This window comes from Eschrichtius robustus, chromosome 17 (genome assembly GCF_028021215.1).
Source record: "Eschrichtius robustus isolate mEscRob2 chromosome 17, mEscRob2.pri, whole genome shotgun sequence".
In the NCBI taxonomy this organism is placed as follows: domain Eukaryota; kingdom Metazoa; phylum Chordata; class Mammalia; order Artiodactyla; family Eschrichtiidae; genus Eschrichtius; species Eschrichtius robustus.
In genome coordinates this window covers 65725245-65744687 of record NC_090840.1, presented here as the reverse complement: position 1 = coordinate 65744687, position 19443 = coordinate 65725245, and the positions used below count along the sequence as shown (strand labels likewise).

Sequence of the window (19443 nt, the reverse complement as noted above, 5' to 3'; positions counted from 1 at the left end):
CATGCCTTGTGTCTGGTACTCAGATCTGTGATTTCCAAGACCCCTGGGACCTGAGAAGCAAAAGGAGGACACGTGATCTAGTAGAGTTCTCCCCACACAGAGATGGTGTGTGCCTAAAACATTCACTCATGACAGGCCAAACAAAAGTGATAGATGTGGTTCTTTTCCATGTTGCCTTTTTCCTTCCTCTTATGATTTTTAAAAAATAATGCATGCTCATTAAAGGAAATTTAGGAAAGAAAGGGAATAAAAAATACCAGCCATAATTTCTCCATTTATGTACCAGTGCTCCCGTGCATTTGAGGTGACTAAGTTGGGAGTTTGTCTTTGAGAACGGAGCGTGTTCCAGGATACTGAATTGTGGTTGTCTGGTCTCTACCATTTCAGCAGAGTTGATTCCCCAGAAGCATTTCACCTTCTGAGGCAACATTTTGACTTGACGCTGGAGATGTTTTCATTCTGCACCTACTCAAACTTGCTGGCATTTTCCTCTCTCATATGCAGTCTGTCTTTGCACACCTGCCTCCATATTGAATGATGACTGCACTGTCATTGACAATGGTTTTAAAGAACTGGCACCCAGCCCAAATGTCTGCTCTGGGAAGTGTTTTTGTTATGTTACCATTTTTCATTTCCTGTTTTAGAACAGCTCAGGTGTTTTTATTTGCATATATTCTTGTTGTCATGTCACCAAGAGAGCTTACTGTTGCTTTCCTATATCTATCTTGGTAGATTCCATTAGTTCCGTTACCATGCATGACCTTTTATTAAGACTTCACTGAGTTCTGCAACTTTGAACAATCTGGCCAAATTGGAATTAATTTATCACTTTCCCATACCTGTCTCTCGGGACAAGCAGATTAATAACCAGTAGCCAAATGCCATTAAAATTTGGAACTCTGTCTTTTCAATCAGTTGGAATTATCTTCCAGAACACTTTGAAGAGTGCTGTCAGACACTTGTATCATATGCACAAATGGGTAGGATATATTTCACTTGATGTAGTAACATCAAGATGTGGCTAATAGGAGAGGAGGGTTGTATTGGTAAGCTCATCTGTGCTATCCCTTTCTGCCTTCATAACCACAGCCTACTCAGTTTTCTGGAGAGCACATAGTGATGATAGCTTTTGACATTTTTCTGATGGACTGGTTCCTCATGATCATGATGAAACAGTCTACCTGTATGACTCTTAGAAAATACCACTGACATTCAGAAGAGGGCATGATTATGAAAATTGAGGAGGGTAATTTTTTTCTAGTCTTTCTTTGGCAATCTGAGTAATTTTCTCAGTAAATAAAAATAAATGTTCTTTGGCTTATGAAGGATCCATGATCTGAATGGTTTCTCTACCTTCTTCAAGGATATTTTATTTCCACTTGACCTTGAGCTCTGGTTTCAGGCTAATGTTTCTCCTTTACCTGTTGCCTCCATGCCGCTTCAGTGTTGGGAATCCAGATACACACTTTGGGGCTGCAGATTTAGTATCTGCTTCTGGACGTTGCCAAAGCAAGTGAACTTGTCCTTATGTAGATACTGTGAAGCAGTTCTATGGCTTCCCGTAAGAGTGGTCTTGAATCAAAAAATATGCTCCTACTTCCTTCGCCACCACTGGAAATTCAGACGTAGTCTTAGTCACAATGCCATGGGTAACTTTCTTACTAAAGCAGCTAGCAGAGCATTCCTGCTTCAGTCCAGGCTCCCATGCCTGACTGATTAGTTACACATTAGGGAGGCAAGCACGCAGAAAGAGGTGAGCACAAAAGGACAGTTGCTAATCACAAGGAATCTCCCCTAAGTATAGACTCCATAAATGAAATAGCCTTTGGGCTAGGTGAAGGTAGGGAGCAAACCAAGGAGACTCACCAGACACCCAGGAAGTACATTTCAGAGCTCCAGACCCAAGCAAGTTCACATGCAGACATTAAGCAATTGGTCTGTCTTTGAATATCATCACCCTTAAGTCAATAATAATGGTAGCGGTAATAATTGCTTTGTTAATAAAGCTTCCCATGTGCTAGGCATTGTGCGAAGCACTTATGTGATCTTCATAACAACCTTATGATGTTAGTACTATATCCCCCTTTTATAAGTGAGGAAATGAAATCTTTGAGAGATCATGTAACTTGTCCAAGGAAGCAGGGCTAGTAAATGGCAGAGCCAAGACTCCCACTGTGGTCTAACGCCCATGTTCCTGTGCTTAACCATTGAGTTATACTGCTAGTGAAAATCATGATATCCCTTTGGTGGCTTCAGATGGCCATGTTCAATTCCACTTGTATTTACTGAATAACTACTACAAGCATACCTCGCTTATTTTATGCTTCGTAGATGCTTTTTTTTTTTTTAACAAATTGAAGGTTTGTGTCAACCCTGTGTTGTCAGATGATGGTTAGTGTTTTTCTTTTAGAAATAAGTATTTTTAATTAAGGTATTTACATTGTGTTTTTAGACATTATGCTATTGCACACTTAATAGACTATAGTGTAAACATAACTTTTATATGCACTGGGAAACCAAACAAATTTTGTGTGACTCGCTTTATTGCGATATTTGGTTTATTGTGGTGGTCTGGAACTGAACACACAGTATCTCTGTACTGAGCCCACAGTACAGTATCAGTAACTGAACACACAGTATCTCTGTACCTATACATAAAAGCCACTCTCCTAGCTATAAAATGTGTAGCAGGATGGACAGGGCATAGATCCCCCCTTTAAAATTGTGCAGCCTGGGAGAGGGCAGTGATGGTTAAACATGCATGACAGATTGTGTTAGTTTGGGGTAAGTGCTGGAGCCAAAAAGAGAAGTCTGGGGAGCAGAAAGCTCTCAGGGAGAGGTAGGAGATACATGCACATAGAAGTGACTACCCCAGCTGCATATTAAATGGAGAGACTCAGAGACATTCCCTAAAAAGCCTTTTGTAGATCATTTGTAGTCCCTGGTGTGGTGTGTCTTAGAAGTGCTTGGGGGATGACGTCTCTCAGCCTTGCTCCAGGGCTGTATGTAGCTCCTTCTCTGTAGAATTTGGTTGTCCATGGGCAGGATCACGGATGTGTGGGAATCTGAGAAGAGAAAACAGCAAAGACTACTATAGGAACACCCTAAGCAACTGATAAGCTGCTACCAAATCTTAGACGCGAGCTCTAACTCTCGTGCATTTAAGGTCCTTAAAGCTGATTCCCAGTAAGTGCTGTTTGTAGCTGACACTTCTGAAGGGCCTTTCAATTTAGCGGTTGGTGATTTTTAGTAGATCTGTATGCTAGAAGCTGAATGCTGTGAAGAATAAAAGCCTAACCCAAGTGGGTTATTTTGATCAAATGGCATCTTATTGTTTTCCCGTTATAGTTATTATGTGTTCACCTTGTGTTACAGATTCCTTCTACAATCAGGTCTATTCATCAGGATAAAATCCTAGCACTTAGACAGCAGACACAATTCTTGTGGGAGGCTTATTTTTCTTCAGTTGAGAAGATTGTATTAACTACACTAGAGGTAAGTGAGGCCACTTGGCTCTCGGTCTTGAATAATGGTCCTTTATATGTTTCTCTCAGCCCTCTCTTTTGCTAGTAGTGATGTGTAATTGGTCAAATGGGGCGAAACCGAACTTTCTGTACTTGAATGTGTCAGTTAACCCCTTTTTACCTGCTCTGCCGTGCCCAAGCAAAGACCTCCATTCTTGACAAACTCCACTGAGGAAAGCTGACATAAGAGAAATTACACTCCTTGACACAGAGATCGGCTCTGTCTTACATCATTTCAGAGACAGGTAGCTAATGACTGTCCTCCTGTCGTTCACACTCAGTGGCATCCTTTGAAGGCATATTTCTGGAGCCCACTTAGGAAACAGTTAGTGACCAAGTAGGGGAAAATCTTCTCCCATTCTAAAAATATGAATAGTTTACTGGGTACTATAGTCCAATGGCATTAGGATACAGCCAAATTTATTCTCAAGACATATGCAGCCCAACTAGCATCATTGCTGCAAGGATGTGTTAAGAAGAAGATCAGGATGGCACCCATCTGGTACGGAAAGTGTTAAACTTTATGAGATCAGAAACTATTCTAGACAGATGGGTGCCTATCTTCGAGTTGCCTTTTTTAAGGCAGGAGGAAAAAAGGAAAGGGAAGCATGGAGATGATTAAAACCTTTGGAAGTAGAGCAGATAGCGATGGCCTGAGGCTACACCAAAGTAGCACAAAGAGCTGAGAAAAGATTTCTGGATCTGCACACTCATGAATTACAGGAAGGAGAGCAGAGGTCCTCAGGTGAAGCACAGCATCAAGGTGATTCTGAGGTGTCCGCCACATGAAGTAGGGGCATTTGCGGCCTCACTGTTGAAATATTTTCTTTGCAGAAGTTATTACTGCTCCAAAAGCTAATGTAATTGGGAGGATACACTATGCTAAGTCTGAAAAATACCAAGAAAACTGAAGTCATCCTGTTTTGTGCCATTGCTGTTGTCTTGCTATCCTGGGTACCAGAGCCAATGCTGGTCATATCCCAGGCACACTGTGGGGCTTACCTACCCTGATCCTAGCCTGGGCCTCCTGCTTTTGCGGGGCCAGGCTCTATCACAGTGTCCCCTTTTAAATGGGGTGTGTCGTTTTCATCCTGGAACTAAGTGAAAAGGGCTATTTAGGACCCAGGTCGCCCCATGAAAGGGGACAGGGTAGAATGCCTTCCAAGGACTTCTTTATTACAAGCAAATTTCTCTTATTCCTCCAAAAGCACTCTCCCCAGTGAAAACTGATTGGGTTTTTACTTCTGTACATAGTAGCAGATTTGAATATGTAATAAATTCGAACCTTTTCTTTGATCCTGTCTTCCGTCTAAGACCCTTCCTAGGCCCTTCTTAAGGAAAGTTGAATGTCACTTGTTTTGGGGTTTTTGTTTGTTTGTTTGTTTGCTTTTTGGAATGAGTGCTTTTTATCAAAGAAGTGTATATTCCTTTTAGAAAATAGTAGAAAATACTTATGGCACAAAAATAAAATAATCTACCCATACAAATCACTATTGACATATATACACACACATAAACACATACATATTCATTTTTTTCTATGCAAATGCATAAATATGTTGTCATTTTTAATTTAAAGAGGAGTCTTTCTATACTTAGTTTATAACCTGTTTTTTCTGCTTAACAATTATTCCTAGTATCTCATTAGATTTTTCTACAATTATTTTAATGGCTACATAATATTCCATTCATGATGTCACTTAATTCCGTTAATTAATCCCCAGTTTGAGGCTATTAGAATTGTTTCTGGTTTTTCATTATTATATACATCCTCGAAGCTAATAGCCTCAGGGCCAAGTTGTTGTGCAGATTCAAGATTACTTCCTTAGGATAAATTCCTTGAATTCAAAGTCCTGGTTCAAACAATATGCCAAATGCTAAGATTTAGAATATGAACTGTCAATTTTCCTGCAATAGAATTCAACTAATTTATATTCCCTCCAGCTTATATGAGAGAACCTATTTTAATTATTTTTTTTTTTTCACTTTCACCATATTGGACATTATATCCTTAAAAATGATAAATCATTATTTTCTTAAGATCTTAGTAAGAATGAATATTTTTTGTATGTTTCTTGCTCAGGCAGCTCACAAAGAAAGAAATAGAAATGGCCACAATGTTGTCCCACTTTTCTCATTAATTTTTAAGAGCTTATTAGATTAAAAAAGATTAACCTTTGATTCTTTTGTAGCAAATATTTCCCCCCAATTTGTGGTATGCTTTCTGTTTTGTTTATCATGGGGCAATCTTTTCATCTGCAGCTTTTCCATTTGCTACTGTTTAGAAAGGGCTTTTTGACCCATAATTTTATTTATGTACAACACACATACACATTAGTATTTTCTAGTACTTTCATGGTTAATTTTTTTACATTTAACTATTTAATCCAATTTACTTTTATATATGATCTGTGTTGAAAAAGCTAAACTTTTTTTTTTTTTTGGACAAATTTTTCTGTAGTTGCTCCAATACATTTCCTTTTTTTTTTTGCCATGCCACACAGCTTATGGGATCTTAGTTTCCAGACCAGAGATTGAATCCAGGCCCTCGGCAGTGAGAGTGCAGAGTCGTAACCACTGGACTGCCAGGGAATTCCCCTGATATATTTCTTAAGTTATTCTTTCCTCAGTGTTTTCACATGCCACATTTATGCATCTTTGGCTATACACCCAGACCACATGTTTTCATTTTTTCACCCTATATTCCATCCCTTAGTGAACCTCTATTTATTTAACCCATCTGCTATTGTTGACTATTAATGTTGTTTCTAATTATTTCTTTTTTAGAGATAGAGATATCTTTATCCAAGCAATGCCCTTCTACATGTATCTTAGACTATGTCTTTATTTCTTTAGATGGAGTCCTTGAAATGAGATTTCTCAACCCAAGAGTCCAGGCATGATTAAGACTCATGATAGGTATTGCCAAATTACTCTTCAAAGAGGTTGAATCAATCTAGATTCTCACAGGCCATCTGGGGGACACCCTCTCTTACTGTATCCTTGTCAGCCTTCAGAATCATAATTAAAACACACACATACACAGCTTTGTTAATTTGCCAGATGAAAGATGGTATCTCATTAATTACATTTCTTTTGAGTATGGTTTATTGCATAGCTCTGGTCTCTTGCCTATTAAGTTAGCAGTACTCAATTATCTTATAATAACAGTTGGATGTGTTATATTCATCAGCATAGGATCTTAAGTCAAGCTGTTTTCATCTCTGTGCCTGGAAAGCTGTCTTCCCCTTCGATTTGAGCCATGCAGTTCTTTAGGGACACAGTTTTTTTGGTTTTTTTTTTTTCTTAATAGATCTTTATTGGAGTATAATTGCTTTACAATACTGTGTTAGTTAGTTTCTGTTGTACAACAAAGTGAATCAGCCATATGCATACGTATGTCCCCATATCCCCTCCCTCTTGAGCCTCCCTCCCACCCTCCCTATCCCACCCCTCTAGGTCATCGCAAAGCACCAAGCTGATCTCCCTGTGCTATGCGGCTGCTTCCCACTAGCTATCTATTTTACAGTTGGTAGTGTATATAAGTCCATGCCACTCTCTCACTTCATCCCAGCTTACCCTTCCCCCTCCCTGTGTCCTCAAGTCCATTCTCTACATCTGTGTCTTTATTCCTGTCCTGCCCCTAGGTTCTTCATAACCTTTTTTTTTTTTTAGATCCCATATATATGTGTTAGCATATGGTATTTGTTTTTCTCTTTCTCACTTACTTTACTCTGTATGACAGACTCTAGGTCCATCCACCTCACTACAAATAACTCAATTTCGTTTCTTTTTATGGCTGAGTAATATTCCATTGTATACATGTGCCACATCTTCTTTAGCCATTCATCTGTCGACGGACACTTAGGTTGCGTCCATGTCCTGGCTATTGTAAATAGTGCTGCAGTGAACATTGTGGTACGTCTCTCTCTTTTTTTTTTTTTTTAATTTTTTAATTTAATTTAATTTTTTTTTTTATACAGCAGGTTCTTATTAGTTAACCACTGTATACATATTAGTGTATATATGTCAATCCCACTCTCCCAATTCATCCCACCACCCCCCTCCGCCGCTTTCCCCCCTTGGTGTCCATACGTTTGTTCTCTACATCTGTGTCTCTATTTCTGCCCTGCAAACCGGTTCATCTGTACCACTTTTCTAGGTTCCACATATATGCGTTAATATACGATATTTGTTTTTCTCTTTCTGACTTACTTCACTCTGTATGACAGTCTCTAGATCCATCCACGTCTCTACAAATGACCCAATTTCGTTCCTTTTAATGGCTGAGTAATATTCCATTGTATATATGTACCACATCTTCTTTATCCATTCGTCTGTCAATGGACATTTAAGTTGCTTCCATAACCTGGCTATTGTGAATAGGGCTGCAATGAACATTGGGGTGCATGTGTCTTTTTGAATTATGGTTTTCTCAGGGTATATGCCCAGTAGTCAGATTACTGGGTCATATGGTAATTCTATTTTTAGTTTTTTGAGGAACCTCCATACTGTTCTCCATAGTGGCTGTATCAATTTACATTCCCACCAACAGTGCAAGAGGTTTCCCTTTTCTCCACACCTTCTCCAGCATTTGTTGTTTGTAGATTTTCTGATGATGCCCATTCTAACTGATGTGAGGTTGTACCTCATTGTAGTTTTGATTTGCATTTCTCTAATTATTAGTGATGTTGAGCAGCTTTTCATGTGCTTCTTGGCCATCTGCATGTCTTCTTTGGAGAAATGTCTATTTAGGTCTTCTGCCCATTTATGATTGGGTTGTTTGTTTTTTTAATATTGAGCTGCATGAGCTGCTTATATATTTTAGAGATTAATCCTTTGTCTGTTGATTCGTTTGCAAATATTTTCTCCCATTCTGAGGGTTGTCATTTTGTCTTATTTGTAGTTTCCTTTGCTTTGCAAAAGCTTTTAAGTTTCATTAGGTCCCATTTGTTTATTTTTGTTTTTATTTCCATTACTCTAGGAGGTGGATCAGAAAAGATCTTGCTGTGATTTATGTCAAAGAGTGTTCTTCCTATATTTTCCTCTAAGAGTTTTATAGTGTCCAGTCTTACATTAGGTCTCTAATCCATTTGGAGTTTATTTTTGTATATGGTGTTAGGGAGTGTTCTAATTTCTTTCTTTTACATGTAGCTGTCCAGTTTTCCCAGCAGCACTTATTGAAGAGGCTGTCTTTTTTCCATTGTATATCTTTGCCTCCTTTGTCATAGATTAGTTGACCATAGGTGTGTGGGTTTATCTCTGGGCTTTCTATCCTGTTCCATTGATCTATATTTCTGTTTTTGTTCCAGTACCATATTGTCTTGATTACTGTAGCTTTGTATTATAGTCTGAACTCAGGGAGTCTGATTCCTCCAGCTCTGTTTTTTTTCCTCAACACTGCTTTGGCTATATGGGGTCTTTTGTGTCTCCATACAAATTTTAAGATTTTTTTGTTCTAGTTCTGTAAAAAATGCCATTGGTAGTTTGATAGAGATTGCATTGAATCTGTAGATTGCTTTGGGTAGTATCATCATTTTCACAGTATTGTTTCTTCCAATCCAAGAACATGGTATATCTCTCCATCTGTTTGTATCATCTTTAATTTCTTTCATCAGTGTCTTATAGTTTTCTGCTTACAGGTCTTTTGTCTCCCTAGGTAGGTTTATTCCTAGGTATTTTATTCTTTTTGTTGCAATGGTAAATGGGACTGTGTCCTTAATTTCTCTTTCAGATTTTTCATCATTAGTGTATAGGAATGCAAGAGATTTCTATGTATTAATTTTGTATCCTGCAACTTTACTGAATTCATTGATTAGCGCTAGTATTTTTCTGGTGGCATCTTTAGGATTCTCTATGTATAGTGTCATGTCATCTGCAAACAGTGACAGTTTTACTTTTCTTTTCTAATTTGTATTCCTTTTATTTCTTTTTCTTCTCTAATTGCCATGGCTAGGACTTCCAAAACTATGTTGAATAATAGTGGTGAGAGTGGATATCCTTGTCTTGTTCCTGATCTTAGCGGAAATGTTTTCAGTTTTTCACCATTGGGTATGATGCTTGCTGTGGGTTTGTCATATATGACCTTTATTATGTTGAGGTAGGTTCCCTATATGCCCGTTTTCTGGAGAGTTTTTATCATAAATGGGTGGTGAATTTTGTCAGAAGCTTTCTCTGCATCTATTGAGATGATCATATGGTTTTTATACCTTAATTTGTTAATGTGGTGTATCACATTGATTGAGTTGCGTATATTGAAGAATCCTTGGGATAAATCCCACTTGATCATAGTGTATGATCCTTTTAATGTGTTGTTGGATTCTATTTGCTGGTATTTTGTTCAGGATTTTTGCATCTATGTTGATCAGTGATATTGGTCTGTAATTTTCTTTTTTTGTGATATCTTTTTCTGGTTTTGGTATCAGGGTGATGGTGGCTTCGTAGAATGAATTTGGGAGTGTTTCTCCCTCTGCAATTTTTTGGAAGAGTTTGAGAAGGATCGGTGTTAGCTCTTCTCTAAATGTTTGATAGAATTTGCCTGTGAAGCCATCTGGTCCTGGACTTCTGTTTGTTGGAAGATTTTAAATTACAGTTTCAATTTCATTACTTGTGATAGTTCTGTTTATATTTTCTGATTCTTCCTGGTTCAGTCTTGGAAAATTGTACGTTTCCAAGAATTTGTCCATTTCTTCATGGTTGTCCATTTTATTGGCATATAGTTGTTTGTAGTCTCTTATAATCCTTTGTATTTCTTTGGTGTCAGTTGTGATTTCTCCTTTTTCATTTCTAACTTTATTGATTTGCATCCTCTCTCTTTTTTTCTTGATGAGTCTGGCTAAGGGTTTATCAATTTTGTTTATCTTCTCAAAGAACCAGCTTTTAGTTTTATTGATCTTTGCTGTTGTTTTCTTCATTTCTATTTCATTTATTTCTGCTCTGATCTTTATGATTTCTTTCTTTCTACTTACTTTGGGTTTTCTTTGTTCTTCTTTCTCTAGTTGTTTTAAGTGTAGGATTAGATTGTTTATTTGAGATTTTTCTTGTTTCTTGAGGTGAGATTGAATTGCTATAAACTTCCCTCTTAGAACTGCTTTTGCTGCATCCCATAGGTTTGGGTCGTCGTGTTTTCATTTTCATTTGTTTCTAGGTATTTTTAAATTTCTTCTTTGATTTCTTCAGTGATCTCTTGATTATTTAGTAGTGCACTGTTTAGCCTCCATGTATTTGTGTTTTTTACAGTTTTTTTCCTGTAATTGATTTCCAGTCTCATAGTGTTGTGGTCAGAGAAGATGCTTGATATGATTTCAATTTTCTTAAATTTTCCGAGGCTTGACGTGTGACGCAAGATGTGATGTATCCTGGAGAATTTTCCGTGTGCATTTGAGAAGAAAGTGTATTCTGCCACTTTTGGGTGGAAATTCTGTAAATATCAGTTAAATCTATCTGTTCTATTGTGTCATTTAAAGTATGTGTTTCCGTATTTATTTTCTGTTTGGATGATCTGCCCATTGGTGTAAGTGGGGTGTTAAAGTCCCCTACTATTATTGTGTTACTGTTGATTTCTCCTTTCATGGTTGTTAGCATTTGCCTTATGTATTGAGGTGCTCCTATGCTGAGTGCATAAACATTTACAATTGTTATATCTTCTCTTGGATTGATCCCTTGATCACTGTGTAGTGTCCCTCCTTATCTCTTGTAACAGTCTTTATTTTAAAGTCTCTTTTATCTGATATGAGAATTGCTACTCCAGCTTTCTTTTGATTTCCATTTGCATGGAATATCTTTTTCCATCCTTTCACTTTCAGTCTGTATGTGTCCCTAGGTCTGAAGTGGGTCTCTTGTAGACAGCATATATATGGGTCTTGTTTTTGTATCCATTCAGTCAGTCTTTGTCTTTTGGTTAGGGCATTTAATCTATTTACATTCAAGGTTATTATTGATATGTATGTTCCTATTACCATTTTCTTAATTGTTTTGGGTTTGTTTTTGTGGGTCTTCTTCTTCTCTTGTGTTTCCCACCTAGAGAAGTGTCTTTAGCATTTGTTGCAAAGCTGGTTTAGTGGTGCTGAATTCTCTTAGCTTTTGCTTGTCTGAAAAGCTGTTGAGTTCTCTGTCGAATCTGAATGAGATCCTTGCTGGGTAGAGTAATCTTGGTTGTAGTTTTTTCTCTTTCATCACTTTAAGTGTATCCTGCCACTCCCTTCTGGCCTGCCGAGTTTCTGCTGAAAAATCAGCTGATAACCTTATGGGGGTTCCTTTGTATGTTATTTTTTGTTTTTCCCTTGCTGCTTTTAATATTTTGCTTTAAATTTAGTTTTTGTTAGTTTGATTAATATGTGTCTTGGTGTGTTTTTCCTAGGGTTATCCTGTATGGGACTCTCTGTGCTTCCTGGACTTGGGTGACTATTTCCTTTCCCGTGTTAGGGAAGTTTTCGACTATAATCTCTTCAAATATTTTCTCAGACCCTTTCTTTTTCTCTTCTTCTTCTGGGGCCCCTATAATTTGAATGTTGGTGCTTTTAGCATTGTCCCAGATGTCTCTGAGATTGTCTTCAATTCTTTTCATTCTTTTTTCTTTATTCTGCTCCTTGGCAGTTATTTCCACCATTTTACCTTCCAGGTCACTTATTTGTTCTGCCTCAGTTATTCTGTTATTGATTCCTTCTAGTGTATTTTTCATTTCAGTTATGGTGTTGTTCATCTCTGTTTGTTTGTTCTTTAGTTCTTCTATATCTTTGTTAAACATTTCTTGTATTTTCTCAATCCATGCCTCCATTCTATTTCCGAGATCCTTATCATCTTTACCAGCATTACTTTGGAGTCTTTTTCAGGTAGATTGCCTATTTCCTCTTCATTTATTTGATCTTGTAGGTTTTTACCTTGCTCCTTCATCTGTGACATATTTTTTTTGCCCTCTCTCTCTCACTCTCTTTTTTTTTTTTTTTTTGAGTGGGATTGTGTTCCTGTCTTATTGGTTATTTGGCCTGTGGATTCCAACACTGGAGTTTGTAGGCTATTGGGTAGAGCTGGGTCTTGGTGCTGAGATGAGGACCTCTGTGAGACCTCAGTCCGATGAATATTCCCTGGGGTCTGAGGTTCTCTGTTAGTCCAGTGGTTCGGACTCAGAGCTCCCACCGCAGGAGCTTCGGCCCAATCCCCTGCTTGTGAACCAAGATCCCACAAGCCATGTGGGGTGGCAAAAAAAAAGAGAGAACATAACAAAGTAAAAAATAAAATTAGACTAGGAAACTAACAGATATGTTAGAAAGAATATGAAAATAAAAATATAGGTGAATCAACAACTGGAAGGTACAGCAGTACCACAATAGTGAAAAAGAGGAGGAGGGGAAAAAAAAAGTCAGGGGAGGCCTTGGCTGTGGAGGGTGGGGCCTAAGCAAGGGCGAGGTTTGGGCGGTGGGCAGGGCCAATGCTCAGGACCCACAGGGCTGGAAAAGGCCCTGGGGCCTGTGGGGAGTTGGGCTTAGGCTGAAGGAACAGAAGGGGCCCAGCTGTGCCCTCCACCCTGGTCTCAGAGGACAGAGGACCTCACCTGGGAGCCCAGCAGGCTTCCTGGGCTTGAGTGGGTGGGGCAAACTCCCTCCTCTCCTCTCCTGCTCCTTAGGTCCCAGAGGGCCCCTCCCGCCTGCCTCTCCTGATCTCCCCTGGCATCCCTCCTATGCCCCCAGGACCAATGTGGCTGGGGGGAGGGGGGACCTTGGAGGGCAGGGGACCAGCCTGGGAGCTCAGCAGTTTCCCCAGGCCCGAGTGGGCGGGGCAAACGCCCTCCTATTCCCCCAAGGACCCACGCGGCCTGGAGCACAGTTGTTTTTAGAACACTATAACCATATACTTCATTCAAATTTATTGCAACTGACAAAATCTCCTCATATAGTTCCAAAATTGGATTTTAACAGTTTGACCTCTCAACTGAATTGCATGAGAGATACCATCCAGTTTCCCTTTTTAATTCAGAGCTTAGATTACCCCAGGATCCAATGTAAACAGAAAAGCAGAGAAAAATAGCAGAAAATGCCATCCACATACCCAGATAAACAGCCAATATGTTCATAAGAACGATTTAACTGTCACAAATCAAAAATTCCTACTTGAGATAATATGTCCTTCAGTTCCTGCTGGAGTGCCTATGGTCAGGGTAATGCAGCATTACCCTTGGACAACATACATTTGAAGATCCCTTGCTTTGGGGATGCCCTACCTGGAGACTCTTTCTTCCTTACGTGCTGTATTCTGAGTCACAGGAAGGGAATTACTTGCTCTTTGGTGATTATGAGCCTTAGAGTTGTAGGTAGTGCTTAGATACGGTTGGAAACAAGACACCTCATCTTTCTTTCCAACACCAGGGTCAGGTTGTTAGTACATTCAACTGTGCTGCACTCTCTCCTACTTGGGATTTGCCTAGTATTTCTAGTCTGCTTGAAACTTCCTAATTCTGCATGTTGGAATTAAGGAGCTCTTTAATAAGAGCTAGGCTCTTTGGAGCTCATTTTTTGGTGCAAATTGAGAAGTAATGATAGGGATAATGATCAAATACTGCAAAGACAGTGTTCTTGGATTCCATTATTTGTCAGAATACTGCACAACAGTAACCTGGCACTTAGGATTGAACCTGAGGAGCTCAGTCAGAATCAGGCTGAGCAAAAGAAAATAGCATCCAATGGTAATGACATATGAAAACAGCTCACAGTAGCTTGGAAACACAATTTTAAGTGATGTTTTACGAAGGGTTCTCTGTTTCTCTCTTCACTTATCTAACCATATGCACATTCAGACCATAGTATTATTCATGCCGTTGTATAATGAAAGTTTAAAATCAGTGAGAGAATAGAAATAGGAGATTTTGATTTGGTTTGGAATGAGGTAGCATATGGTGGCGCTGCATGTATTAGGCAACATTGTATTGGTCAAAAGACAGAGTCAAGGCCACCTAGAATAACTGGAACCTATAATCAATTGTCCATTATTTTAAAAATAGATGGCACATAAAAATGAAAAATAAGGAGCCTGTCATTCTTCCCTTTGAATTCATGTTAATAAGAAATATCATCCTTATTGAGGGTGCCATTTGGGGCTGTAAGGAAAAAAATTTCGTGTAAATTTTGTGTGCCTGTGTTTGCACGTATGTATGTGTTGATTTTCTGTATAGTGTCCAACCTTTCAATATGATGTCTTCCTTCACAGCGTTCGAGAGTGAGTACTAAGGGCCCTGAAAGGCTCCTGGGAGCTGTCCAGTGTAGCAATAGGGAGAATTGGACATTAGGAGAGGGACAAAATGACCTTTCTATTTGGTGAAATGAGATCCATACTCTGTCAAACTTTTGGTAAGGCAAGTTGATATCAACCTTTCAGAAAGACATTTGGTAATACATATGAACAGCCTTTAAAGTGTTCATACCCTTTGACAAAATCCTAAAGCATCGGCCCTAAATGTGGAAAGTTTTAACTCATAAATATGTTCATTGCTTTGCATGGAAATAGTTGCACTATTGTTGGACATTTAGGATAAGTAAACCATTAATGCTATTAATAATATGGAAAGATCTATAATATATAATATCTGTGATAGTATAGCTGTGTAAAAATAGAAATGGAAAAATCCATGCCTAGAGAATGAACACAGGAATGAGATTTTTTTAAAAAATCAAGTCTTAAGTATGAAGATTTAGGCAACCTTTCCTAACAGATTCTGAAACGTTGTTATAATTAATGTGATATTTTACTACTTATTACGTATGAGGATAGTAAGTCATAAAGGTGGCAAATTGCTTGACCCGGGTTAAATTCAACATTTGCTATTGCTCTTATACCTTTGCTGATATCGCCCTGTTTGAAGAGAATATAAAATGCTTTTTGATACTTCAGAGGAATACTATAACTTATCATATCCTTGACTTCAAAAAGATGACAATGTTGTGATACTGAATCAAAAAGAGTCAATGACATTGAGAATCACACCACCCAGAGACCCAAAGTGAATAGGGACCCAATTTGTGACATCTGTGAGTTCCATGTCACTTGTGTGTAGATCGGATTTATGACACCGTCCATTGTCAATGTTTTCTGTGTCTTGATATCCAAACTTATTTAAGCAACCACATGCTAGAAGGGACATAAATTTGGAAAGCAAAAAAAGGGAGGATCTAAATGAAAACCTATAAAGGAAAACAAGTAGACAGTAGAATTGGAAGGTACAAATAATTAAAAACTGGAATAATTGGTGTACAAAGTGAAATTGCTAGCCATGTAAAAACCCTTCACAACCATGACAATTTTCTTACAATTAATGCCTAGACAATAGCATTTTAACACATCTCTGTTAAACCACGAAGAGCAAACATTAACACTTGAGCAAGGTTCCTAAAATCTTCCCCAAATTAGAAACCTCTGCCAATCCATATAAAATGAGCAGTTTTGATCTGGGGAAAAGAGAAAATGCAGAAATCATTGAACTAAGATCTTTGAGTTCTTCTAAATTTCCTCCTTGCTTCCTTCTCTCTCATTAAGAAATATAAACACAATAAGGTTTGCAAAGATAAATGCAGCTGACTTTATTACTTGTCTAGTCACCGTGTGGGATGAGATGAGGGTGGTAATAACCTTAGCAAATAATACAACTCCATTTAAAATGGTCTGTACTTAAAATCACATTGCATTAAATGGGGACCTGGAAAATGATGATTTAGGTCTTAAATCTCTAAAGATATATGCCAGGCTTTTGTTTTTTAAGTACAAAAAAATTGCTGAAAACATGAAATTCTGTATCAAGTTAATTATTTGCCAAATCATATCTTAATGAGTGGATGGTATAATTACAAGAGTTTGAAAGTCCACTGTAAAGTGGACTAATCACATTCATCTGACAAATGATTCGGGATGGGAGAATGTTTGACTCGAAATGTAGAATTTAATGATCTGCGAGGTCTTCAAGTCCAAAGAAACTAATGAACTAGCTTGGCTATCATTACTCTCCATATGCCATGGTTCTTGTCCTGTTATGTAGGATGTTTTGAGCAATTGTTAAGTCACTACTTTTTGAGATGAAAGGTAGAAAAAACTTCAGCTAACTAGTACCCCAAAGTCCTACACTTGAATTTGAAAGGACAATGAGATATGTCAAGCAAATAAATCTGCCTCCTGAATTAAAGGAACAGATCAAAACCTCAGCTGCTTCGGGAATGTGCTGTGCCTTCCATATGCTCCCAGCTCAGTCTCCATATGGACGTCTGTGTGCCCTGAGAACAGATCTTCCTGATGTGGATCTGGAAGCACTGCTAGATCTCAGCCATCAGGGAAACTCTTCTACACACTCTGCTTTGACATAAGCGTGGACTTATTATTATAGAAAGACAAGATAGAATTTATGGTAAACTGCAGTTTAATTAGGAAATTGGATTAGCCATTATTCATCTCTTTCTCTCTCTCTATCTCTCTCTCTCTCACTCTTTTCCATTGCTCTGTCACTCTGTGTCAGAGAATCAGTGAAGAATCGGGTTGTTTCAATGAAGAATCAAGTTGGGGGTGGGGTAGGAGACTCACCACTTTGAGTGCCATCAGCCCTCAAATTTGGATTGACTGTGTTCCTCATCTGATACCGTCCGTCTCCTCTCACCATGTGCCATGTTTTCATTTTCTAGATTATTCAGGACAGAATATTCAAGCACATATCCCGTAACAGTTTAATATGGAACAAACATCCTGGAGGATTGTTCGTCCTACCACAGTATTCATCTTATCTGGGAGATTTCCCTTACTACTATGCTAATTTAGGTAAGTGAGTGCCTTCCAGGGAGCTATTCTGGTTTACCCGCCAGGTGTCATCCAGAACTAAAGTCCCTTGATTTTTCGATTCCACCGCGGTGTCTTTGTATCATCCTATGTTGGAGACTGCTTTCTAGAGCCCTGTCCTGAACGGTGTATCAAGGTCAAGAATTATAAATCCAGCAGAGCATTGCAAAGTGAAAAATTCCTTTCTTACCTGAGCCGTTGTACTTTACATTTAGCAGAGTCATTTCTTTTTGAGAAATAGGCTTCCCAAATTACAGATCATTTTGAACATGACAATGGGTTCACTATAATTTTAAGTCTCATCTTATATAAAATGGAGCTAGGATAGCTCTCCCTACTTTTTTTTTTTTCCTCCACAATCCCAACTTCTCTGTCTCAGACCAAAGAAAAACCGAACTAATAAAGGGAAAGGAAAAAGATTTAAGAATATATGATAGGGGAGAAACTTATTCACTTCATTCAATATTTATTATGCCCCTCTTCTGTGCCATGTTAATGCAATGCTAGGTGGTAGAAATAAAAAGTCAAAGGAGATACAAGCTCTGGTCTCAAGCAGCTTTTAGTCTAGTCATAATGGGGAAAAGGGAACCGGCAGAGGGACGAAGCTTTGCAAAAGACTGTTACCGCCATAGATGTATACGTATTTGGAGCCCCATTCGCTCTAGGGTTAGTAACATCTTGGACACGTCTCCTCATTCATAGTTCCAAATTTGAGAAACCCTGGGATAATAAAGCATCTTTCAAGTCGATATGGCAAAAAGACTCCAGATTTTTGTGTGGAGTTAGCAGAGCTAGCACATTAGAAGTGTGTAATTGATGCTTCTTAAACTGTTAGAGGAAAATCTTAAAGCACTGACTTGTCCTCACTGCTAAAAAAGGGAACCCCCTCCATCATATTTATTCTTCTTACTTGGCAAAGCCTTGAATGTGTATCTAGATAGTGGGAAAGCTAGCTTCTTTCTAACATGCAATTAAAGTACTAGTCGGATGGTATAATTTGCCCTGCAAAACGTTCGTATAATCCTTTGAGATATATATAGTCTGATTCTTACCTTTATCCAGTCACTACCAAAGCTTAACTTGAATGTCCCTGCACTGTCTTGTTCATACTTAAACTACTAAAATGTGAAATTAGTGGCTCTAAACTAATGAAGCTTTGGGAGGCTTTTTAACCTGTCTCCAATTTCTTAGTGGGTTCTCATGGAAAAACTCATTTGCGGGGGAGAAGCCATCTCACTGCTCTCTCTTTGGTGGCAGTTGTTATTTTGTACATTTATAGTACCTTTCCACCTCGGGCCTCAGAGCGCACAGTTGGCAGAGGTCTGGACCACATACTTTTCCTCTCAGCTGTGTCACTGGTACACAAAGAAGAGATTCTTGGGAGTAGAGCAGCTTCTACTCTAAAATAGTGATGATGGTGATTATGATAGCGGTAAGCTCACGCTGAGTACTTACTGTTTGCAGGTCCTGTTCTAAGTGCTCTGTATGCATTAACTCATTTAATTTAATTCTCATAACAACTCCATAACTTTGATCCTGTTGCTATCAGCCCCATTTCACAGCTGTGGAAACACAGAGGGTTAAGTAATTTTTCCAAGATCCCATCACCACTCAGTGGTGGAACGGAGCTTCAGACATAGACACTCATGCTCTGGATGTTGTTCTTTTAACCTTTACCACTTGCTAGTTATTATCTGAAATAGTATCAATCAGGCAAAAACCCCTTAACTACATAATTCAGAGTAAGACAGATGCAAATATCCTGGAAGAGAGAGCACATTTACAAAAATCCATCCTAAGACGTAAGTGACTAGAGTTAGACCCTTTCTTGGGTAGAGAGTGGTGAGTAGTGGTGTGTGTGCGTAATTAGACTTTGGGTGCCTAAAAAGCGGAAGGGAGATCAAAGATGCATCCCCAAGGGAGGAAGGAAACGACTGTCAAAGGAAGAATCTGGAAATGGGCATTGAACTGTAAATTATCCAGGTCCCTAGACTCAGGCAGCAGTTAACTAGCAGCTTTTCACCTTGTTTTTGTTCCGTCAGGACACAAGAGGCAGAGGAAAAATACACTAGAAGGGAACATCATCAGCTCCAGGGTGAGGCAGTGGAGTGGAGAG

At 38.7% G+C, this 19443-nt stretch overlaps 1 protein-coding gene across 1 annotated transcript in view; it reads left to right on the top strand.

The window, feature by feature from the left end:
* Positions 1-19443, top strand: part of EXT1 (exostosin glycosyltransferase 1) — a 290191-nt gene that overhangs the window by 250439 nt on the left and 20309 nt on the right. The window contains exons 4-5 of the mRNA XM_068526280.1: positions 3376-3495; positions 17177-17309. Of these exons, the coding sequence (XP_068382381.1) occupies positions 3376-3495; positions 17177-17309 (253 nt within the window). The remainder of the gene's footprint in view (positions 1-3375; positions 3496-17176; positions 17310-19443) is intronic.